We start from the raw sequence: 24,165 nt of genomic DNA, 5'->3' as shown, positions 1-24,165 counted from the left end.
TTGATGCATAGACAGTTTTGACTGGAATGCATCCCAGACCATCTCCTGAAATGGTTTGAGCGATCGGATTTAAATCCGTCTCAAATGCGTTTTTAGGCATTTAGACCTGGTCTTTTCACGATCAGATAGCTATCCGATCAGAGAAAATGCATGAAGTCACCAGGTGCAAACAGACCCTTTGACGTTCTTCAAGCGCTTAGATATACACGGGAGCGTTTGAAAGCAGGCGTCTATCAGAGGATCCCTAATATATGCTTTTGAATGCTCCCGTGTATATCTAAGCGCTCGGTGAAGAACGTCAAAGATGTCTACAACTGTCACATCAATGGTATAAAAGTGCGTCAAGACTTTGAACTTAAACGTGGCTGGGGCATCTATTTTACTCACACAGCTGTCCGCCATCCTGTTAATAACCTCTTTTTCTTAGGCTAGTTAACTTAAGTTCACGTTTCCCTCATTCATGTGTCGAGCGCCGCCTTGAAGTAGGACGTTTTGAGCAAAGAAATCGTCTCAGGTTACAGATGTAACCCTGGTTCCCTGAGTAGGGAACGAGACGCTGCGTGGTAACGCATTGGGAACCTTCTGCGTGATGTCGTCACTGAAGCACTCATGTATCTAACCAATCGCGTAGCGAGACGTCAGAGACGGGTGACGTCACGGACCAGGAAACTATAAAGCATACCCGGATGCAGAGCACGCTAGCTTCTGGATCAGTCTGAGACAAATGCTCGCAAGTATGCAGGGGGTACGGCAAGAGACGCAGCGTCTCGTTCCCTACTCAGGGAACCAGGGTTACATCTGTAACCTGAGACGTTCCCTTTCGTGGGAACTGTCGACGCTGCGTGGTAACGCATTGGGAACGCTATCCCAACTGTGCCGTAGCGGCAAATACTTGCCAGGTTATCTTGGCAGAACTGATGACCCCGGAGTGGAGCCGACATCAAGGTTATAAAACCTTACAAACGTGTGCTGACATGACCAGCCAGCCGCGTCACAAATGTCACCGATGGAGACACCTGACATCAAGGCTTTTGATGCCGCCATACCCCGCGTAGAATGGGCACGGACATTCAGAGGAGAAGGCTGTCCGGCCGCATCATATGCAAGTGTGATGGCCTCGACCACCCACTTGCTCATCCTCTGCTTAGATGCAGGGCCCCCTTTTTTAGGGGACCCATAACAGACAAAAAGCTGATCAGTCTTACGCCACAGGGCAGCTCTGTGGACGTAAGTATCCAAGGCCCTCACAGGGCAGAGCAGATTTAGTTTTTCCTGATCCGAAGATTTAAAAGGAGGAGGGCAGAAAGCCTGGAGCACAATGGGACCTGGAACGTGGGTAGGGACCTTAGGGACATAGCCCGGTCTAGGATGCAGGAATGCTTTCACCATTCCTGGAGCAAATTCAAGGTATGAGGGAGCAACTGACAGTGCTTGTAAATCTCCTATCCTTTTCAGAGAAGTGATAGCAAGTAGGAAAATAGTCTTTAGAGTGAGGAACCTCTCAGGAACCTCCTCTATTGGTTCAAAGGGCGCCTCGGCCAACCCTTGTAAAACCACGGCCAGGTCCCAGGCCGGAACCCTTGTGCGCACTGGAGGCCTCAACCTCAGTGTGCCACGGAGGAAGCGAGTGACCAGGGGGTCTCGACCCACCGAAAGGCCACCTACAAGGGGAATATGAAAGGCAGATATAGCCGCAACGTAAACCTTTAACGTTGAAGGGGATAGGCCCTCCGAGAACTTTTCTTGGAGAAATGTAAGCACGTGGCTAATAGAGGCGTGGACAGGGTCCACATTAATACGTCTGCACCAGGCAGAGAACAGATTCCACTTGTATAAATAAAGCTTCCTCGTGGCGGGAGCTCTGGAGTTTAATATGGTCTCCACAACCTCGGTTGGGAGACCAGCATCTACGAACCTGGCCCCCTCAGAGGCCAGGCCCATAGTTTCCATAATTCTGGGCGGGGGTGTATTATCCGACCGCCCGCTTGTGACAGGAGGTCCTGTCTGAGGGGAAGCTCCATTGGGGAGCCGTCTAGTAGGGACACTAGGTCCGAGAACCAAATTCTGGTTGGCCAAAAGGGAGCCACCAGTATTAGGCTGACCCCCTCCCGGCGTACTTTCTCCAGAACTCCCGGGAGCAAGGCGATCGGGGGAAATGCATACAGACGCCGCCTCGGCCACGTCTGTACCATGGCATCCAGCCCCAGAGGTGCTGGATGGGTGAGGGAGTACCAGAGTGGACACTGGGTTGACTCTCCCGAAGCAAATAGGTCGACTTCCGCTCGACCGAAATTTTTCCATAGGAGATCCACCACTTCTGGGTGAAGTCTCCACTCCCCGGGCCTCGGGCCCTGCCTCGACAGGGCGTCTGCTCCCATATTTTGGCGCCCTGGGATGTAAGCTGCTCTCAGGGAGGGCCCACAGGAGGATCTGACGGGCCAAGTAATAAAGTTGGCGAGACCGCAAACCCCCCTGATGATTTATATAGGCGACCACAGCAGTGTTGTCCGTGCGGACCAACACATGATGGCCTCTCAGGTCTGGGAGAAAGTGTTTCAATGCCAGAAACACCGCCATCATCTCCAGCCGATTTATGTGCCAGGAGAGCTGATGGACCTCCCATGAGCCCTGAGCTGGATGGCCACTCATGATCGCCCCCCAGCCCGTGAGGGAAGCATCTGTCGTAAGCATTACGCGACGACCAGAAGTCCCCAGCACGGGTCCCTGGGACAGGAACCAGGGATCTTTCCACATGACCAGAGCACGAAGGCATCGTCGTGAGACTTTGATCATGCGAAAAGGATTTCCCCTCGGGGAGAATCCCCTGGTCCTGAGCCACCACTGTAAGGGTCTCATGTGCAGGAGGCCAAAAGGTATCACGTTGGACGCAGCTGCCATCAGACCCAACAGCCTCTGGAACTGTTTTACAGTGAGTGACTGGCCTAACTTCACCCCTTTCATAGCCATAAGAATGGCACTCACCCGAGCGGGAGACAGATGTGCCCGCATCGTGGTGGAGTCCCAAACTACCCCCAGATAAGTGATAGTTTGAACCAGAACTAGCACACTCTTTTTCGCGTTGAGCCTCAGCCCAAGCCTCTCCATGTGACGCAGAACAACATCTCGATGCTGGACTGCCAGTTGCTCTGACTGAGCTAGAATCAACCAATCGTCGATGTAATTCAGCACGCGGATGCCCTGAAGCCTTAGCGGGGCCAGAGCCGCATCCACGCACTTCGTGAATGTGCGGGGTGATAACGATAGGCCAAACGGAAGAACCTTGTACTGGAAAGCTTCGCCCCCGAAAGCAAACCTGAGGAACTTCCTGTGAGAAGGATGGATGGACACATGAAAGTATGCATCTTTCAGGTCTATCGCCACAAACCAGTCCTCGGACCTGATCTGTGGGATAATCTGTTTGAGTGTAAGCATCTTGAACTTGAGCTTCTGGATTGAGCGATTTAACACGCGTAAATCTATGATAGGACGTAGTCCTCCATCCTTCTTTGGAACAATGAAGTAACGGCTGTAGAAGCCTGACAGCTTGCTGGGAGGAGGGACCCTTTCTATAGCTCCTTTTTGCAAGAGTGTCATAACCTCTTGTTCCATCACCAGAGACTGCTCGGGGGTCACCACTGTGGGAAGGACCCCATTGAATATGGGCGGGCGAGACCCGAACTGTATTCTGTAACCCTTTTCTATCATGAGCAGCACCCAATTTGATATATTTGGAAGTAGTTTCCACTCTGCCAAAAAATCTACTAAGGGAACCAGTCTCTCGAGACTGGTCTCTGGTGTTTTTTGAGCACTTGGCTCGGTGATCTGACACGGCGCGCCGGCAGACAACCGAATCAAGTGGCCGGCCCTCCTCGAAGGACCGGCGGGGACCGCCGTGCCCTGACGCACACTGGGTGGCAGGGTTGACGGACTGTCCCCCTGAGGGTGCCGAAGGGAAGCGGGGATTAGATGTATTTTTTCCCGGCTTCCTCCGGAGGGGACCACCCTCATTGGGTCCTGACCCACAGATGTCAGGACCGCTTTGAAGCCTTCCTGGCGATGATAACGGCCCGCAGGTCCGTTTTACCCTTGGAAGGCTTCTTATGAGCGGACCGACCCGGTCCCCAAGCTGTTTGTGGGGGAGCTCGAGTGGCCATGCTCACTTTCTGTTGCGCTCTGTGGTGCGCCGAGGAGCTCGTGGACGGCCGAGGCTGCTCCCGCTCAGCAGCCTCGGGGGGAATAGAGCGGCGGGGGATGAACCTCTGGAACGCCGCTGATTGTTTTTCCGCCTCCCGGAACCTCTCGACGACTGTATTTACAGCGTCGCCGAAGAGGCCCGCAGGGGACAGCGGCGCGTCCATAAGGGCAGCTTTGTCTCGCTCCCTTATATCCGAGAGGTTCAGCCACAAATGTCTCTCCGTAGCCACCAAGGCTGCCATAGACCGGCCGATTTCTTTGGCCGTCTCCTTGGTGGCACGGAGAGCGAGATCAGTTGCCATCCTGATCTCTTGAATACAATCATAAGTGGCCTCCCCGCTCTCATCAATCTCCCCCAGCAGGTCTGCTTGATATGCTTGAAGCAGCGACATGGTGTGTAGACATGCCGCCGCCTGACCTGCTGCCGTGTATGCTTTGCCCACCAAGCTTGATGTTGTTCTTAAGGGCTTGGTGGGCAATGTCGGGGCTTTTAGTGACGATGCCGACTCGGGCGAGAGATAGCCCGCAAGCGTCTCTTCAACCCGGGGCATCGCCGCATAACCGTGCCGTTTCAACCCCACTATATTACTATATACAGACGTTTGGGGGCTGAATACGCGGTGCTGCACGGGCCTTTTCCACGACCTCGACACCTCGGTGTGGAGGTCCGTGAAAAACGGCAACCCCGACGCTGGGGTAGCGACCGAGCGGGCAGAAAGCGCTCATCTAGCTTACTTTTTGGTTTCGGTTCTGCCCGCTCTGCTGGCCAATCAATCTTTAACTTGGCCACAGCCCTGGTCACTACCTCCAGGAGCTCCTCATATGCTGGGGAAGAGGATGGCGGGTCCTCTTCCCCAGTCTCGACGCTCACCACATCAACCTCCTCGGAGGAAGAGAGGTGAAGCGCCGGTGTCTCTCTCCGGGGGAAGAAACCGCAACGCGTGCTTCCGCCGCCTGAGAAGAGACACTGGGGCTGGCGGGTAAAGGGCGAGATAAGGCTGGGCCCGTCTCAACCCCCTCCGCCAGCTCCATCTGCGAACCCCACGACAGTAGCCGGCGCTGCGCCTCAGCAGCAGCAGGACCCGACCCGCAGGGAACGCTCGCCGAGGCACCCTCCTCGAAGAGTGCTCGGCGAGATCTCAACACTCTGAGGGTTAGTCTCTCGCAATGCACACAGACAGCTCCCTCGAGAGCTGCCTGGGCATGCTCAAGCCCCAGACAAAAAACGCACATATCATGTGTGTCCCCGTCAGGAATGTATCTGGGGCAGGGATGCACACACTTCCTGAAACGTTTTTCCTCCGCCATTACAATTGTCTTATTTCTATATATATATATATATGTGTGTTTGTGCAACTCTTGTCCTCAGACGAAGAGATATTGTAGTGATACGGGACAAACAACACCAAATAAGACAGACAAGATAACATAGAGCGCTTTGTTGAAGACACAGAAGCTAGCGTGCTCTGCATCCGGGTATGCTTTATAGTTTCCTGGTCCGTGACGTCACCCGTCTCTGACGTCTCGCTACGAGATTGGTTAGATACATGAGTGCTTCAGTGACGACATCACGCAGAAGGTTCCCAATGCGTTACCACGCAGCGTTGACAGTTCCCACGAAAGGGAACTATATATAGCGCTTTATTTTTTAAAATTAAAATATCGATATTTGGCGCAGCGATACGATTCTCGTATCGCACAGAGAAGGATGACGATATATCGCCATATCGATATTTTGTCCCACCCCTATAAAATATGGCAGTAACAATGTGCATTTGACAATACTTTATACTTACTAATGAACTTCTTGTTTTACTGTCGAAAAAGGAATCTTTGTCGGACAAATCAAACCTGTAAAGACAAAAGGTCACAAGTATGTTTTTCAATGCTTTTTCTGCATCCATCCGATGATCATTTTCTAGTTTTAAGGCCCATTCACACAAATTATATGTGAAAATCTCATTCTAGACACCTGAACAAAATCAACTGCAATCAACTTGCTGTAAACATTGATCAAATGTAAGGTAGCAATTTAATTTAATTGTGAATCACCTGTTTTAAACAAACGCCGAACAGAGGAGAGTCTGCTGGCAAAAAGACAACGAGACAGAGCCCGTAATAAAACAAGAATCAACATCGGCTCTGCTTTTCAGAGATGGCAAGAACTGAGGGATGTGAAAGATGTGGAGATGTGGAGATGATTGTTTTTTTATTACTCAACAGGCGAGTAAGGTGTTTTATTGAACAGATAAATTACTATATGTAGCTCTCTAACAGAGTTTACTGTAAAGCATTATCTATTGTGATTATGGTTGTTGTAGCTGTGCTGGAATTTATTTTCAAGGAAGTACCGTCTATTAATGTGTAAAGCTACAGTAACGTCTTCAGTTAGTCAGCTTGAGATCCTTTCCATCTAAACTGGTTATATCTCTTAAGCCTAGTAGAGAATGTTTTATGCGCAGTAGGATAAACATATTCATCCGCATAGTCCTGCAGAGCCGACGCACAACCAAAACAATGTTCTTCCACAAAATGTATTTTGTTTTTTAACTACTAGAGGGTGAAATGTTACATAGTGTACCTTTAAGCATGAAGGTCTTTTGAAAAAGTATTTAGCAACACTACAAGCTACTAACAAACACCACGCATCAAAACTGAAGCATACTTTGGTCTAAACTGTGCAGAACATCTCAAGGGGCGTGTTCCTCTTTATATCCTTGTCACGCTGAAAACTGAACTCAGTGAGAATAGGCCTTTGAAAGGTGAGCATGATGAAAGTGTCACACTGACCGTCTAACCATACATGCAACAGACATTAAGATGTGTTTGGTGCTTGAGAATGGAGGCAGACACTAACAGATGCTGCTTTTCTCTGGAGAACGGGTACGAGAGGTGCTTCACGTTCTGTATCCGGTTCTCTTCTAGGTTGGGATGAAGAGGATCTGTGAGCTTGCTGATGAACGCGTTGATCTTTTCCATTACGCCGCTGATGTGTTTGACTTCATACACCTACAGTAGGAGCACAGCATCATCACAGTCACTCATCACATCTCTGCTTTACACACAGCAGCCCTGCATGCTGGACAAACCTTACTTTTTTGGTAGGCATCTTCAGTTTCATGAACTCAGCCTCGCGGCAGAGCACGTTCCACGGAGCATGAATCTTCACAAAGCCCACTCCTGGAGTCTTGGTCTGGAAACACACAACAGATTTTGAAGCAAACCCTTTTCATGATGGCTCATCCCTGCAGAAGCACACACTGATACAGGCACAGTCTCTCTGAAACCTGGGAATGACTTTATTTCCTGGAGGACTGATATATATCCAATCAGACTGGAGCTCTCGGTTTAGCTTGACATGTTTGAATGCAGTGTATCTCAGACCTGCGTTTCCTGCAGCACTACACAGAACCAGCAAAATATGTGATTTGTGAGCATGCAGTCTGAATAAAATGAAAGGAGTTAAAAGACAGCGAAATAGCCACAAAATAACACTCATACTGCATGTAAACACTCAACATAGACGCACTAATGTAGCCTCTTATTTATAATACATTGCACAAAAGTATTTAAAATTGTGTATTTAAAAATGTAACAGTCTTCACAGTCCTATAGCTCGACTTTATATGCTGTTTAATGTTTGATGATCATGTTATTCTAAATGAGCATCAGCAATTTTATATCACTTGTTTCTGCTTCTTGGCTGATGTCTGGGTTTGTTTTTGCCCAGTTTTTTTGTTTTTCTATTGCCTTTTAATTTGTGTTAATAAAGATATTTTTGAGATTTTTTTTTTTTTTTTTTTTTTTTTGCTTCCCTCACTGTCCTTTGCTTGGTTTCTGTTTGCAAATCTGTATTTTTACTGACTGGCTATCTACAATGACACAAAATAAATGCAGGATTTTGTAAAAAAAAAAAAAAAAAAACGTTACATTATATTTCACATAATTAAAACATCTAAATATGCTATCAACATATCAACAAGTATTCATATAACTTTAGCGGCGTGTCTATTTACAGTAAGAGTAAATAGCCCACACGGTTGGCAGAGGCTGTTTTCAGTAACTCCGCCCACCAACATCTGATCGAGCCAGACAAAATCACATAGAAACCTGTTTGCTAGTTAGCTTTTGACACAAACAACCTAGGTTTGAATCTGCCTTTTTCCAAACTTTTAATAAATATAAATACATACACTGAATATGTTGTTTTGTTGCTCCCTATATTTAAAGAGACCCTGCTTTGGAAGCACTTCAGTGAAGACATGCCAAGAAGTGACAGTGAGAAGACGGAGTGATGGAATCAGGAAATGAGGCGAGTCAGATTGGGTTTCCTCACACACAAGCGTCACACACGGTATGCTGGAGCATGTGCACTACTATGAGCCCTACATAGACTGCAGCACAGCGGATCCCATGTCACAGTCTCACAGCCAAGACCAAAAAAACAAACAGCTGCTATCATCATTACTTTTGCCAATTATCAAAATCATAAAACTTTACAAGGCATTTAATGACATAAGCACATGAGCTGGACTATACGTGGTTTTATATGCATTCATACACTCTCAGAAACCATGTACTAGAGCAGGTGCACACATGTAAATCTCATTCATTCAATAGACCAGATTAATCACAGTCTGAAGAAGACACATTACGACACATCTAAAGGCCATTGTGTCTAGATTCACAACATTGCACGGTCCTTCATTGTTCATAAGGCCACACACCAGTTAAAAAAACAACTTGCTGTTTTATTTAAATATATAAATAACAGAGAAACAATTTCACAGCAGATGCATGCGATTCATTTGACTCTTGGAACCGAATGAATGAGTTCTTGAGTTATTTAGATCATGTGTTGCTACTGTCTCACTGCTGAAGTTGTGCCAAAACTGGTATCAGGTGACAAAACTAGTTTGCTTTATTAAAAAAATATATTAATAAATCAAACACAATCTAATATGATTTGAGCCAAAATAAGATTTAATGCTGTCTGTAATTATATTCCAGAAATATATATATATATATATATATATATATATATATATATATATATATATATATATATTTATATATATATATATACACAACAGTTTGTTCTGGTTCTCAAATCTGAGAACCTGAGAGGTTTTTCCAGCCATGCAATATTCTACCAGTATCACCACGTTTCACCATTTAAATCACTCCGCTTTCAGTTTTTTAGGTGAGAATGTAGTTTGTTTTGACCTGAAATATGCAATTTATATGAAAACATAGTGCCTAAATTTGTTTAAATGCTCTCGGAGATGTGAGCTCCAGGCCGTCAGCAGCCGTTCAGCGCTCATGTGCCCGCAGAGAACTGCTTCATCTCTGCCATTCCTTCGGGAATTTGCCGCTGGCTCTTATGTAGATAGTGTTGAAACATGAGGTATAATTCGTTTTGGGTATATCAAAGGGGCAGTCTTTGGTCTTATTAATAAATTACTTGTTCCAGAGCTAATAGATTTGGCTTAAGGGCTATAAAGCACTGCTTTTGTACGTTTGACTGAACTGTTTGCTTGTGTTTATTTCCTATTTTATACTTTTTATACTGTAATAATGGCTGTTGTTGTTAATTTAAATGTTATTGTTCAATAAATAATATTTTATATAAATAACATGCCATATTTTTTGGTATTGAAAAAGTCCGTTACTGATTTCGACTTCAGTGAAAGTTACTTTAATAGGCCATGAGATGACAGCAAAGACTGTCTTTATGAGTGAGTCAGTCAGTCACAAAGACTTTTATATTGAAAGGGACTGAAACAAGGAAACAAGGACATTGTTTTTACTTTAAGCAACATCTTATGGGATGCAACTGACAGATGCATTGACTAGCGCTGTCATGGGAAATCCTCTTAAATGTTAAAAGGACAAAGATATCGCTTTCCTCAGCGTACATTCAAACTGATTTTGTAATTATGAATATAAGATTGACCTGAAGAATATCAGCTAAACGCAGGTAATGCACTCGCTCAGGCGATCTCTCTTTCATAATACTCTACATATTACAATGAGTTTCATTTAAGCGACTCAACGTTCCTAGATCTACAGTGATATTTTAGAATTAGTAACGAAGGCTTTGGCTCAACTGTTAAACTATATATATATATATATATATATATATATATATATATATATATATATATATATATATATATGAATTTCCTTCATCTATGATTTTATTGTATGGAAAAAAAAAAATTGAGACAGTGTACATTAAAAGAATAAGTGAACTGAATGTAATGTCTGCCAAATGAATAAATGTAAATGTAAAATGTAATGTTTCTGGACACTTAACTGCATGTTAAAAGAAATTAAATGAAAATGTATTATAGTTTACATTTGTATCAAATGCAGTTAGCTGAATTTTAGAGTGCTTTGTATTGTACTGACAAGCATTTATGGCAAAATAAATTATACTATAATGTCATTTATATTGAAACTTGAATGTCATGTTTTTAAATACATTTGTAATCACATATTTTTAATGAAGTAGAAATTTCATACATTTAAAATCTAATAACGGATATAATTATAATTTTGTGCTGTATGTGCTTTATTATGTTAGTCAACACATCAAAATGAGTGTGAAATTACAATAAAAGATGATTACAACATAATGTTTTAATATGTACTTTACAGTAAAGTGTTTCATTTGACATCACAATACTTTTTAAAAGTTAAAACAAAGTATGTTAAGAAAAGGTCATGAAAGTGTATCCTCTTTACGTAAAGTGGCCTTTTATTTCATTATATAATCTGCAAGTACATGTTTATGAGTGTTTGAATAAGACATTATTCCCCTTCTTTCTGGAAAGCTATTCAGAAACAAGAATGCATGGAAATTTGGTAGAGCAAATTAAGTTAAGGTCACAAATCAAATGTTCTTTTACTGGTGTCACTATATATTGTGGTTCCGCTCCTCAAATGTGATTGTTTGAGCAATAAGCTGAAATCCAGTAGTGCTGACAGTCCAACAGCAATGAGACGTTTCACGGTTTGTAATTGATTCGAGTACAGAGAGAGCGAGTGATATTCAGTGCAACAACACTATTGAGCAATATGTTAGCATGGCTGGACTGCTTTACTGACCAATCAGCATTCAGGACCACAGCTTGAATTGTACAACAGCAAACAGCATGAACGAGCAGCTGCAAGTGTGTCCGCTCCACACAGGAGTTTTGAGTCTCATAGTCAGAGCGACAATGTGTCTTTTGTGCTGAAGTAAAACAGCTGAGCTCAGCCGAAAGACAAAACAAACCTGCAGCGGACAAAAGCCCTGTGAAGCAGGACTGGACAAACACACGTACCTCTTCGTCTCGCTCCAGCTCCAGGCCCATCTCCAGCAGGTTGTTCTCGAACTCTTCCCGCCGTAAAGCCTTGTCGTCGTCGTGGTGGTCCGCGCTGTGGTCGGGCGAGCCCAGCTCGGCGTCGTCTCGGTGCGCCGGCGGAGGCGGGTGGCGACCCCGCCGCAGGGTGCGTGTGAAGGCGTTGTCTCTGAGACGGGACGCGTGCCGCCACGCGCTGCTGCTCTTCTTGATGTGGTAGGTGAGGATGTAGTCCACTCGCCTCCTGCCGTCCTGGAAGTACAGACCCTGCCGGCATTGAGTGTTCTCCTCGGGAGTGAGAGACTTCAGGAGCTGAGAGGAGAGAGGAGGCCAGAACATGAGTGAGTGTGAGTATGTGTGTGTGTGGGACTGCAGTGGCTGGTCAAAGGTCAAGATCAGGCAGCGTCTGAACTCAACACATCAGCTCTAAGTGTTTGTTAGACCTCATTGTCCTCAATAATGAGTTGAGCAAGTAAACTCAAATCAGCAGATGATGATGATCGTTTTGGATCAAAAGTTTTGGAATGTATGTTTCATGACCTTAAAAACGTTTTGATCTCAAGGCTTCTGCTTGGACGTAGTTTGAAGACAAATATAAGTTGTTGCTTATTATCATATTCTTTAGTAAACTAAAGGCACAGTTGCAGTGGATGTGGAATGAAAAGAGTGAATGTTCAGAGTCAGCAGAAAGTGTTCAGGTGTGTCACCACATCATTCTCATACTTTTTCGGATGACTGGAGTGCATATTACAAGAAAACACTTTCTCGTTTAATTAAGTGTGTTACTGGACATTTCTTTGGAATTATTTGTGAAATTTACTAGCAATTCCTGAGTAAAAATTGCTTCAAAGTCATTTCCCCCCCAGTGTATTTACTGTTATTCTAAAATGTGAAAAGCAGTAGGCTGATAATGACAGATGTAAATGTTTTTACAGATTATCTGACTTATGGCACAGGATCTTTATCATTAATGCCAACTGGAGGACATTGCCAAATGTGACTCTGAACCACAAAACCAGTCAATATTTTTGAAATTGTGATTTATACAACATCTGAAAGCCGAATAAGTAAGCTTTCCATATACGTATGGTTGTATGGAAAATCGCCTTCAAAGTTGTCCAAATGAAGTCCTTAGCAATGCATATCCACTCACAAAAATAAACTTTTGATATATTTACAGTAGGAAATTTACAAAATATCTTCATGGAACATAATCTTTACTTAATATGATATTTTTGGCATAAAATAAAAATCAATCATTTTGACCCATACAATGTATGTTGGCTATTTTGTTGTTGCTATGATATTGTTGACTGATTTTGTGGTCCAGGGTCACAAATGTGTATTGAGCAAATCACAAGTGATCAATGTGATGGAAATCTTTTAGTTTTCTTAAGTTAATCAAAGACAATAGGGACACAATATGAATGATGTTGATGCATTTTGGTTATTGAAAATGTACACAATAACCAAGAATACAAAAGCATTTGGTAAATGTCTTTATAAGACACTCAGTGCTACCAGTCAAAAGTATGGAACAATTCAGATTTTTTTTAATGTTTATTTTAAATTTAACTATTAATTTATTTGATCAAAAATACAGTATTAAAAATTGTAATTTATTCCAGTGATGCATTTTTTTTTTTTTTTTTTTTTTTTTTTTTTTTGTGGAAACTGATACACCACCATTCAAAAGTTTGGAGTAAGATTTTCTTGTTTAATTATATTTCACAATATCATTAAATTGTGACAGTAAAGGCATTTATAATGTTAACAAATGATTTCTATTTCAAATAAATGCTGTTCAAAAAAAATATATCCACATAAATATGAAGCAGCAAAATCTGTTTTCAACACTGATAATAGTAAGAATCATTATTAATTATTGCACACCAATAACAACTGATAACTGAGCAGTAAATCACTATATTAGAATGATTTCTGACAGATCATGTCAAAATACAGTTATCTGAAATTGTAATATTTCACAATATTACCATTTTTACTGTATTAATGGAGCCTTTGTGTCTTTTTTCCAGAAACATTTCAAAAACTGATTTAATCCAAACTTTTGACTGGTACTGTAATAAATATAAATGAAGATAAAAAAAATAAATAAATAAGGTCCAACATTATATAGGCCTTCTTTGAACTGCCAAATGAATATATTCTTAATTATGAAAATAATTTCACATGAAATTTGTGACTAATATATTTTATACAAACAAACAAAAGAATAAATGGTGAGTCTGTGCTAAACGTCTGCCTTTCTTCCTCCTCCTCCTCCTCTTCTATACAGCAGAATATGGTAGTCATGAGTAATATTTCACAATGCAGTGATGATCTATGAATGAACCGGTGTTAACCAGCAATGTGAGGTTCAGCATGACTGGATAATCCTATCGTCAGATGAAGGAGCACGACTCAATCAGGTGAATATTCATTCATCTCTGTGTAGTTTTGTGAATGCCATAATTATTACTCCTATAATGTTTCGTAACTTCTCAACCTCTCAACAAAACAAAAGGAACATTCATTTTAGCGTTGGAGTTTAAACTGCTGGAGGTGTTGGTGAATGTTTTGATCTTAGTTCAGCACCTTTGTTCCTGACAGCTCCCAAAACGATGGCAGATCTGAGTCATGTTTGACATGCAGCTGCTTATACACTGTTAAATCATGTTCGACATTAACAACCTTGAACTTGAGACTGTCAACTATGAGCTCCTGTTACATCCATATGAACCACAATTAATAACAGAACACAAATGGTGCATAATATGAGATTTATATATACTATCGACATCTGTGGTTTGAGTAAGCAGGTTTCTGTTGCACTGTTTAGATAAGTAGGTCTGATGTGTTCCCTGCGAAATGTGCTCTGGACTCCAGCGCAAACACACTATGCGACAGTAATCTTAGATAGAAAATATTTTTTGAAGTCCATATTTATGAGGTCAGCTTTTTCGGTAGAGCGACTGCAACAGATCCAGCAACTGCTGACTGTGTTATGGGGTGTAAGATTTCCTCTGGTATCCCCCTTCATCTTATGGGGACATGCGCTCATATTTTAGGAGCAAAAAGCATTAGTACATATAGATCTAGCACGTACTCGTGTACTGTACCTATTGATCTATATGTGCTTCAAGTACGTTTACAAACTGTCAGTTAAGCAATTTCCGTAATATTCAGCATTAATAGCAGGTATTGGGTATACATTATTAAATATTGGGTATAAAAATCCTAAAACTTCCTGAATAATCATTGATACATGCCACACGCACCTGAAATTTGCCATGAAACAGCACATCCCTTAAGAAGTGTGCTTGCTTGCAGGCAGTCTGAGGTTGAGAGCCACCAATTTCGTTTTCTGTTAAATCCATCTCCCAATCACAGTAAGAAACCTGCCTCCGATCTGTTCTCACACTCCCTTAATCTATAACTCTGTTCTCTTTCTGTCTGTTCTTTCTGTCTTTCAGATTGAAGCAAGCCGCGGGTCACCAAGTGATCCCTGTTGTTACTTGAGAGGAGTGAGAGGAGCCAGGAGCTAATATTAGACTCAACTATAAAGCCATACATCAAAGCCTCCAAGATGCCCTTACTCACACACATGGCTTTTGGTAAGAAGTCAGCTTAAGTCTGTGTATAAATGGAACTTTTGGAATTGTGTCAACATAATTAGGTATGTTGTTTTTACCTTTGTAAAATCTCTGTAATATGGAAACTTATTTCCACCATGGAATAAAAAAATTAAAAAGGGAAATGCGACTGTTTATCTCGCAATTCTGACTTTATTTCTCGGAATTCTGACACATTATCTGTCACGATTATATCTTGTCTCGCCCACACTCCCGTCGCTGAGGTTTATGCTATGAGCTGGGTCCCCGCTAAATTATTGATAAAGTGGATTATGACCTACAGTCTCCACTGGTCCTGACTAGTTCCAAGTATTTTTCATCACGGATAGTCCCATCTAGCTTCAAGTCTCCTTCACTGTGGTTGGTCCCGTCGAGCTCCAAGTCTCCTTCATCATGGATGATCTCATCCAGCTCCAGGTCTCCTTTATCACAGATGGTCCTGTCTAGCTCCAAGTCTTTTTCATCGCAGATGGTCCAGACCAGCTCCAAGTCTCCTTCATCATGGATATTCCTGCCAGCTCCAAGTCTCCTTCATCGCTGATGGTACCATCCAGCTCCAAGTCTCCTTCATCGCAGATTGTCCAGTCTAGCTCCAAGTCTTTTTCATCGCAGATGGTCCAGACCAGCTCCAAGTCTCCTTCATCGCAAATGGTCCCATCCAGCTCCAAATCTCCTTCATCATGGATATTCCCGCCAGCTCCAAGTCTCCTTCATCGCAGATGGTCCAGTCTAGCTCCAAGTCTTTTTCATTGCAGATGGTCCAGACCAGCTCCAAGTCTCCTTCATCGCAAATGGTCCCATCCAGCGCTAAATCTCCTTCATCATGGATATTCCCGCCAGCTCCGCTCCAAGTCTCCTTCATCGCTGATGGTACCATCCAGCTCCAAGTCTCCTTCATCGCAGTTGGCACCGTCCAGCTCCAGATCTCCTTCATCATGGATGATCTCATCCTACTCCAAGTCTCCTGCATCAGGGATGGTCCCATCTAGCTCCAAGTCTCCATCGCAGTTCGTCCTGTCCAGCTCCAAGTCTCCTTTATCGCAGAGGGTCTTGTCCAGCTCCGAGTCTCCATGTCAGGTGGTCCCATCTAGCTCCATGTCTCCTTCATCATGGATGGTCTCGTCCAGCTCCAAGTCTCCCTCATCGCAGATGGTCCCATCCAGCTCCAAGTCTCCTTCATCATGGATGGTCTCGTCCAGCTCCAAGTCTCTTTCATCGTAGATGGTCATGTCCAGCTCCAAGTCTCCTTCATCATGGATGGTCTCGTCCAGCTCCAAGTCTCTTTTATCGCAGATGGTCACGTCCAGCACCAAGTCTCCTTCAACATGGATGGTCCCGCCCAGCTCCAAGTCTCTTTCATCGCAGATGGTCCCATCCAGCTCCAAGTCTCCTTCATCATGGATGGTCTCGTCCAGCTCCAAGTCTCCTTCACCTCAGATGGTCCCATCTAGCTCCAAGTCTTCCTCACTGTGAATGGTCCTGTCCAGCTCCATGTCTCTTTCATCGCAAATGGTCATGTCCAGCTCCAAGTCTCCATTGTGGATGGTCCCGTCCAGCTCCAAGTCTCCTTCACTGTGGATGGTCCCATCCAGCTCCAAGTCTCCTTCATCACAGGTGGTTCCATCTAGCTCCAAGTCTCCTTCATCATGGATGGTCTCGTCCAGCTCCAAGTCTCCTTCATCGCAGATGGTCCCGTCCAGCTCCAAGTCTCCTTCACTGTGGATGGTCTCGTCCAGTTCCAAGTCTCCTTCACTATAGATGGTCCCGTCCAGTTCCAAGTTTCCTTCACTGTGGATGGTCCCGTCCAGCTCCAAGTCTCCTTCAGCATGGATGGTCCCGCCCAGCTCCAAGTCTCCTTTATCGCAGAGGGTCTTGTCCAGCTCCAGGTCTCCATTGTGGATCGTCCCGTCCAGTTCCAAGTCTCTTTCACTGTGGATGGTCCCGTCCAGCTCCATGTTTCCTTCATCATGGATGGTCCCGTCTAGCTCCAAGTCTCCTACACTGTGGATGGTCCTGTCCAGCTCCAAGTCTCTTTCATCGCAGATGGTCACGTCCAGCTCCAAGTCTCCATTGTGGATGGTCCCGTCCAATTCCAAGTTTCCTTCATCATGGATGGTCTCGTCCAGCTCCAAGTCTCCTTCACTGTGGATGGTCCCATCCAGCTCCAAGTCTCATTCATCATAGGTGGTCCCATCTAGCTCCAAGTCTCCTTCACTGTGGATGGTCCCATCCAGCTCCAAGTCTCCTTCATCATGGATGGTCTCGTCCAGCTCCAAGTCTCCTTCATCGCAGATGGTCCCATCCAGCTCAGAATTTCCTTCATCATGGATGGTCTCGTCCAGCTCCAAGTCTCTTTCATCGCAGATGGTCACGTCCAGCTCCAAGTCTCCTTCAACATAGATGGTCCCTCCCAGCTCCAAGTCTCCATTGTGGATGGTCCCATCCAGTTCCAAGTCTCCTTCACTGTGGATGGTCCCGCCCAGCTCCAAGTCTCCATTGTGGATGGTCCCGTCCAGCTCCAAGTCTCCTTCATCGTGGATGGTCCCGTCCAGTTCCAAGTCTCCTTCATTGTGAATGGTCCCTTCCAGATCAAGGTCTTCTTCATCACGGATGGTCTCGTCCAGCTCCAAGTCTCCTTTACCTCAGATGGTCCCATCTAGCTCCAGGTCTTCTTCACTGTGGATGGTCCTGTCCAGCTCCAAGTCTCCTTCACCATGGATGGTCCCGCCCAGCTCCAAGTCTTCATTGTGGATGGTCCCGTCCAGTTCCAAGTCTCCTTCACTGTGGATGGTCCCGTCCAGCTCCAAGTCTCCTTCATCATGGATGGTCCCATCTAGCTCCAAGTCTCCTTCACTGTGGATGATCCCATCCAGCTCCAAGTCTCCTTCATCATGGATGGTCCCGTCCAGTTCCAAGTTTCCTTCACTGTGGATGATCCCGTCCAGCTCCAAGTCTCCTTCAGCATGGATGGTCCCGCCCAGCTCCAAGTCTCCTTTATCGCAGAGGGTCTTGTCCAGCTCCAGGTCTCCATTGTGGATCGTCCCGTCCAGTTCCAAGTCTCTTTCACTGTGGATGGTCCCGTCCAGCTCCATGTTTCCTTCATCATGGATGGTCCCGTCTAGCTCCAAGTCTCCTACACTGTGGATGGTCCTGTCCAGCTCCAAGTCTCTTTCATCGCAGATGGTCACGTCCAGCTCCAAGTCTCCATTGTGGATGGTCCCGTCCAATTCCAAGTTTCCTTCATCATGGATGGTCTCGTCCAGCTCCAAGTCTCCTTCACTGTGGATGGTCCCATCCAGCTCCAAGTCTCATTCATCATAGGTGGTCCCATCTAGCTCCAAGTCTCCTTCACTGTGGATGGTCCCATCCAGCTCCAAGTCTCCTTCATCATGGATGGTCTCGTCCAGCTCCAAGTCTCCTTCATCGCAGATGGTCCCATCCAGCTCAGAATTTCCTTCATCATGGATGGTCTCGTCCAGCTCCAAGTCTCTTTCATCGCAGATGGTCACGTCCAGCTCCAAGTCTCCTTCAACATAGATGGTCCCTCCCAGCTCCAAGTCTCCATTGTGGATGGTCCCATCCAGTTCCAAGTCTCCTTCACTGTGGATGGTCCCGCCCAGCTCCAAGTCTCCATTGTGGATGGTCCCGTCCAGCTCCAAGTCTCCATTGTGGATGGTCCCGTCCAGTTCCAAGTCTCCTTCATTGTGAATGGTCCCTTCCAGATCAAGGTCTTCTTCATCACGGATGGTCTCGTCCATCTCCAAGTCTCCTTTACCTCAGATGGTCCCATCTAGCTCCAGGTCTTCTTCACTGTGGATGGTCCTGTCCAGCTCCAAGTCTCCTTCACCATGGATGGTCCCGCCCAGCTCCAAGTCTTCATTGTGGATGGTCCCGTCCAGTTCCAAGTCTCCTTCACTGTGGATGGTCCCGTCCAGCTCCAAGTCTCCTTCATCATGGATGGTCCCGTCCAGATCCAAGTCTCCTTCACTGTGGATGGTCCCATCCATCTCCAAGTCTCCTTCATCACAGGTGGTCCCATCTAGCTCCAAGTCTCCTTCACTGTGGATGATCCCATCCAGCTCCAAGTCTCCTTCATCATGGATGGTCTCGTCCAGCTTCAAGTCTCCTTCATCGCAGATGGTCCCGTCCAGCTCCAAGTTTCATTCATCATGGATGGTCTCGTCCAGCTCCAAGTCTCTTTCATCGCAGATGGTCATGTCCAGCTCCAAGTCTCCTTCATCATGGATGGTCCCGTCCAGCTCCAAGTCTCCTTAATCATGGATGGTCTCGTCCAACTCCAAGTCTCTTTTATAGCAGATGGTCACGTCCAGCTCCAAGTCTCCTTCAACATGGATGGTCCCGCCCAGCTCCAAGTCTCTTTCATCGCAGATGGTCCCATCCAGCTCCAAGTCTCCTTCATCATGGATGGTCTCGTCCAGCTCCAAGTCTCCTTCATCGCAGATGGTCACATCCAGCTCCAAATCTCATTCACCATGGATGGTCCCGCCCAGCTCCAAGTCTCCATTGTGGATGGTCCCGTCCTGTTCCAAGTCTCCTTCATTGTGAATGGTCCCTTCCAGATCCAAGTCATCTTCATCACGGATGGTCTTGTCCAGCTTCAAGTCTCCTCAACCTTAGATGGTCCCATCCAGCTCCAAGTCTCCTTCATAAAGGATGGTCCCATCTAGCTCCAAGTCTATTTCACTGTGGATGGTCCCATCCAGCTCCAAGTGTACTTCATCACAGATGGTCCCATTTAGCTCCAAGTCTCCTTCATCATGGATATTCACGTCCAGCTCCAAGTCTCCTTCACCATGGATGGTCCGATCCAACTACAAGTCTCCTTCATTGCAGATGGTCCCGTCCAGCTCCAAGTGGATATTCCTGCCAACTCCAAGTCTCCTTCATTGTGGATGATCCAGTCCATCTCCAAGTCTCCTTCATCTCAGATGGTCCGGTCCAGCTCCAAGTCTCCTTCATCACGGATAGTCCCATCCAGCTTCAAGTCTCCTTTGTCGATGCTGTTCCCACTCAACTCCAAGTCTCATTCATTAAGGATATTCCTGCCAACTCAAAGTCTCTTTCATTGCAGATTGTCCCATCCAGCTCCAAGTCTCCATCGTGGATGGTCCTGCCAGCTCTAAGTCTCCTTCATTGCAGTTGGTCCCATCCAGCTCCAAGTCTCCTTTGTTGCTGCTGGTCCCTCCCAGCTCCAAGTCTCCTTCATCATGGATATTCCTGCCAACTCCAAGTATCCTTCATCGCGGATGGTCCAGTCCAGCTCCAAGTCTTCTTCATTGCAGTTGGTCCCATCCAGCTCCAAGTCTCCTTTGTTGTGGATATTCCTGCAAACTCCAAGTCTCTTTTATCACAGATGGTCTCATCCAGCTCCAAGTCTCCTTTATCATGGATGGTCCCATCCAACTCCAAGTCTCCTTTGTCACTGCTGGTCCCGCCCAGCTCCAAGTCTCCGTCATCGTGGATGGTCCCACCAGCACCAAGTCTTCTTCATCATGGATGGTCTCATTCAGCTTCAAGTCTCCTTCATTGTGGATGGTCCCATCCAGCTCAAAGTCTTAGGGTGCATTCACACTTGTAGTTCAGTTCATTTGGTTCATTTGGTCAAAAAAACAAAAAAACATTTAGTCCAGGTCAGATTAGCATTCAGATTTTATCACTGATATAGATACCGAACCTAAAGGTACAGGGTTACTTTCACAACCTGATTGGTCAGATTTTATGACGTATTGTCTATTTTGAGACAGAACTTGCAGAACATCCAAAACAATGCTGTGTGCTGAGATAAATGCACTTAACTAAATTCTTTGTTTGCCTTAGTTCTAGTTTGTTACTATGGTTTCTGAGTTTACATATAAACTAGGAAGTGCAAAAAAGTAAGAATTGTGAGATAAATGTCGCAATTATCTTTTTATTTTTATTTTTTATTATGTGGTGGAAACGAGCTTCCGTTATGTCATCTCTTTTTAAACTTTTAGACTTTTTAAATTTATGAGACAAGTGCCACAGTGTGTTGTCTTGCATGTTGGCCATCATTCAAAGTAAAAAGTGTTGCTTGTGTAAAACGTATACATAAATTTGAATGGACTTACTACAGAATCTTGAGGATCATAACAAATAGCACTAACGATGTTCTGTTGCTTGTCTTTGATTGGTACAGAAGGAAACTCTTCATTGTTCATGATGGGTGCTTGTGTTTCCAGCACTGAATTCCTCCAATAGATTGTGGATCAGAGTTTAACCTGTAGATGAAAAACAACATGAAATACAGGTAAACGTCACAAAATCACAACTACAATTACAAATCCCATCTGAGTATAAAACACATGTTAAAATGAAAAATGATAAACAGAATTAACCCATCCTACAAACACCCATCTGATTAAGGTCTGCTGGTCACAAACATGGTTGTGTCCCAGGAATGTGTGCTGAATTTCTTCCAATAGTGATGATCGATTCTTGAACTAATCATTCTTTTATGCCAGTATCCAGTCGAGCTGGTTCACAGATTGAACTGAATCGAAACAGTAAACTGAATGAGAACTTGAATTAATATCTGGTCCTTTAGATGCAGTCTGTAAGCAATCACATCATTACCAAATGGCACAAGCTGATTGGCCTCTGCTGATCCTGCAGCCAATGAGATTGCTTGTTCATCATTTAAATATTCTAGTTCAGCGTTTGCTGTAGGCTAGTCCTGCAGTGCACTCCGAGTTCCTCTCTTAAAATAGTCAATGGTCTTTTTATTATTTCAACACACTAAACAATGTTGAATGATCTGCATTATCAATGAATCAAACATGTTCAAAATCATGTCTGATGTTTTACAGTTGCGCATGATGCAAAAGAGTGAATAACTAAGCATATAAGCAAAGCTAGCTTGAAAATATGCATTCACACATGAAAGTTGAGACATATGCGCTGTGACAGCAGGTTTAGAGGTTCAGATTCTGCAAAGCAGATGTATGCAAATACATATGTGACCCGTGCTGGCAAAATGAGTCGGAATGTGCATGGGCTGAATGCGAGCTAGAGGCAAAACAAGTGAGAAAATGCCAATTTTGGTCAAATTTGAGGTTTTCACAAACATTTGCTCATTAAGCCCTCATCTAGTGATCCCAATGCTCCAAATAGCAATTAAACATCTAAAAGTATCTTTATTTGTACGTTTTCTGAGAGGAGTACCTTTCCTTTGTCCATGAAAAATGCAGTTTTTCTCTGCTCGCTTCTGGACGACTGGCGCTTGCCTCAGCACAAGTTTGATATCATTTTAAAGCATAGCATTCCAACTTTGTAAATATTCATAGCGAATTTTCAATGGCATGTGATTTTCAAATTCATGCTGATGTAAACAAAACAATCTTACTCATGCTGACTGACAGATCCAAAGTGCGCGTTCAAAGACGCAAACATTGGGCCCTATCATACACCCGTGCAATGCGGGGCCAGGCTCAGCACAAGTGTTTTTTGCTAGTTTCAACCCTTCGAGACCATGTGCCAGGCACGCTGAACATTTTATCCATCGTTAAACTAGCAAAAGAGGATTCAGACATGCCCTAAGTGCACTTGCGCCATGCGCTTTAGACCATGCCCTTAGATCGTTAAAATAGGGCCCTTAATCTGTTATGTCTTAAGTGAACGTTTAGTTAACTGTTGGGGAAAAAAAAACATCTGATGTGTAACATTATATTTGGTACAGTAGGTCTTAATATATAGGCTGTCTGTTTCATTAATGTTGATCAAACAATTGTAGAATTATGGAAAAAAGGTTGAATATAGGCCTATATTTTCCTAAAGATATTTGGTTTTGACTTGGTGTGTGTCAGATTTGGTGTTATTACCAGGGATTTTAAGGTTGTTTTGGAACATTTATAAAACTTTAACTCAATTTTTCTCAGAATTGACTTTGCTAACTCTATTTACTTCTAACAGGTGTAGCTCAGTCATTCTTTGTCTGATTCCAACAAATCATACATTGAAGGTTTTTTTAGTAAAAAACAACAACACAATAACTCATTTTTGAAAATTTGCTCATTGCGACCCATTTTGCTAGCACGGGTCTCATATGTTGTAGGGATGTGTCACGATTTTCGAATATTCGTTTAGTTGATTTAATTATAGAATATTGAATAGGTTGTGCGATTGTCGTCTTGAAAAAAATCCTCATGTTTTCAATGGCGACACCATAGACTGTAAAAAAAGATGGACGACGCGACGTCGCTTCCTTCCATTGTATTGAACTGAAGCCAAAATGGGCTGATGAATGGGCGCTGACACGTTACGCAATATGTCAAAAAAAAAAAAGTTTGGAGCCTGGATGTAACGATCACCGTCTGCTCCTGTCACTCCCCGGACTACACTTCCCACAATTCTCTCTGCCAATCACCTGCACTCACTCCACCAATCACTACACTAATCACCACACCCAGCTGCCATGCATTACCTGGACTATAAAAGACTCACACACTCATCACCTGATCGCGAAGTCTTGTTGTCACTTGTGTCACATTTCTGAGCGTTTCCTTGCATCCTGTTTGCCTGTCTGTGATTGATTTTGCCTGATTCCTGTTTTACGACCCATTGCTGCCTGCCTCGATCCTAGCCTGTACCCTGACCAAGACTCTGCCTGTTCCTTATTGCTCCTGTTTGTTCCTGTTTGACCCTGCCTGAACGACCACGCTCACTTCTAATAAAACGCTGCACTTGGATCCCCTGCCTGAGTCTCCCATTCGTAACACTGGGCATGCGCAGAAGGAATCGTCCGTTGAGCCGGAGGCGGAGTCGCGATATCAAACTTCCGCCCAGACGACTGCGTCATCATTCATGTATTTTAAATAGACTATAAAAATTATACACAATTTAAAAGTCTACCTATAAAATAATAGGCTATTCTGTTTCTAGAGCAATAATATTTTTGAAACAGCAAATTCAGTAGATAAAATCAATATAATACACCACTAGAAACAACT

The 24,165-nt window shown here is 44.3% G+C and overlaps 1 protein-coding gene and 2 long non-coding RNA genes across 5 annotated transcripts in view; 2 read left to right on the top strand and 1 right to left on the bottom strand.

Annotated features, from left to right (window-relative positions):
• The window catches only part of LOC137014865 (anoctamin-1), a 53,393-nt gene that overhangs the window by 25,986 nt on the left and 3,242 nt on the right, over positions 1-24,165 (bottom strand). The window contains exons 2-6 of one of the 3 annotated variants that reach the window (XM_067379376.1): positions 21,289-21,438; positions 11,526-11,855; positions 7,289-7,387; positions 7,052-7,203; positions 5,991-6,045 (exon numbers count right to left, since the gene is read on the bottom strand). In XM_067379376.1, the coding sequence (XP_067235477.1) occupies positions 5,991-6,045; positions 7,052-7,203; positions 7,289-7,387; positions 11,526-11,855; positions 21,289-21,378 (726 nt within the window). In that variant the 5' untranslated portion in view covers positions 21,379-21,438. Of the gene's footprint in view, positions 1-5,990; positions 6,046-7,051; positions 7,204-7,288; positions 7,388-8,387; positions 8,423-11,525; positions 11,856-14,824; positions 14,993-21,288; positions 21,439-24,165 lie in introns of those variants that run through there. The other 2 variants (XM_067379375.1, XM_067379377.1) reach the window with 2 other exon arrangements.
• On the top strand, positions 11,874-13,902 carry LOC137014867 (uncharacterized). Its single transcript, XR_010893902.1, has 3 exons — positions 11,874-11,890; positions 12,169-12,241; positions 13,843-13,902. It is a non-coding gene; the product is annotated as an uncharacterized lncRNA (long non-coding RNA).
• Positions 15,039-24,165, top strand: part of LOC137014866 (uncharacterized) — a 31,229-nt gene continuing 22,102 nt past the window's right edge. The window contains exons 1-2 of the long non-coding RNA XR_010893901.1: positions 15,039-15,160; positions 21,357-21,467. This is a non-coding gene — a long non-coding RNA (uncharacterized lncRNA). The remainder of the gene's footprint in view (positions 15,161-21,356; positions 21,468-24,165) is intronic.

Source organism: Chanodichthys erythropterus, chromosome 24 (genome assembly GCF_024489055.1).
Source record: "Chanodichthys erythropterus isolate Z2021 chromosome 24, ASM2448905v1, whole genome shotgun sequence".
Lineage (NCBI taxonomy): Eukaryota > Metazoa > Chordata > Actinopteri > Cypriniformes > Xenocyprididae > Chanodichthys > Chanodichthys erythropterus.
The sequence above is the reverse complement of the archived record's forward strand: the minus strand, read 5'-3'. Positions and strand labels throughout refer to the sequence as shown.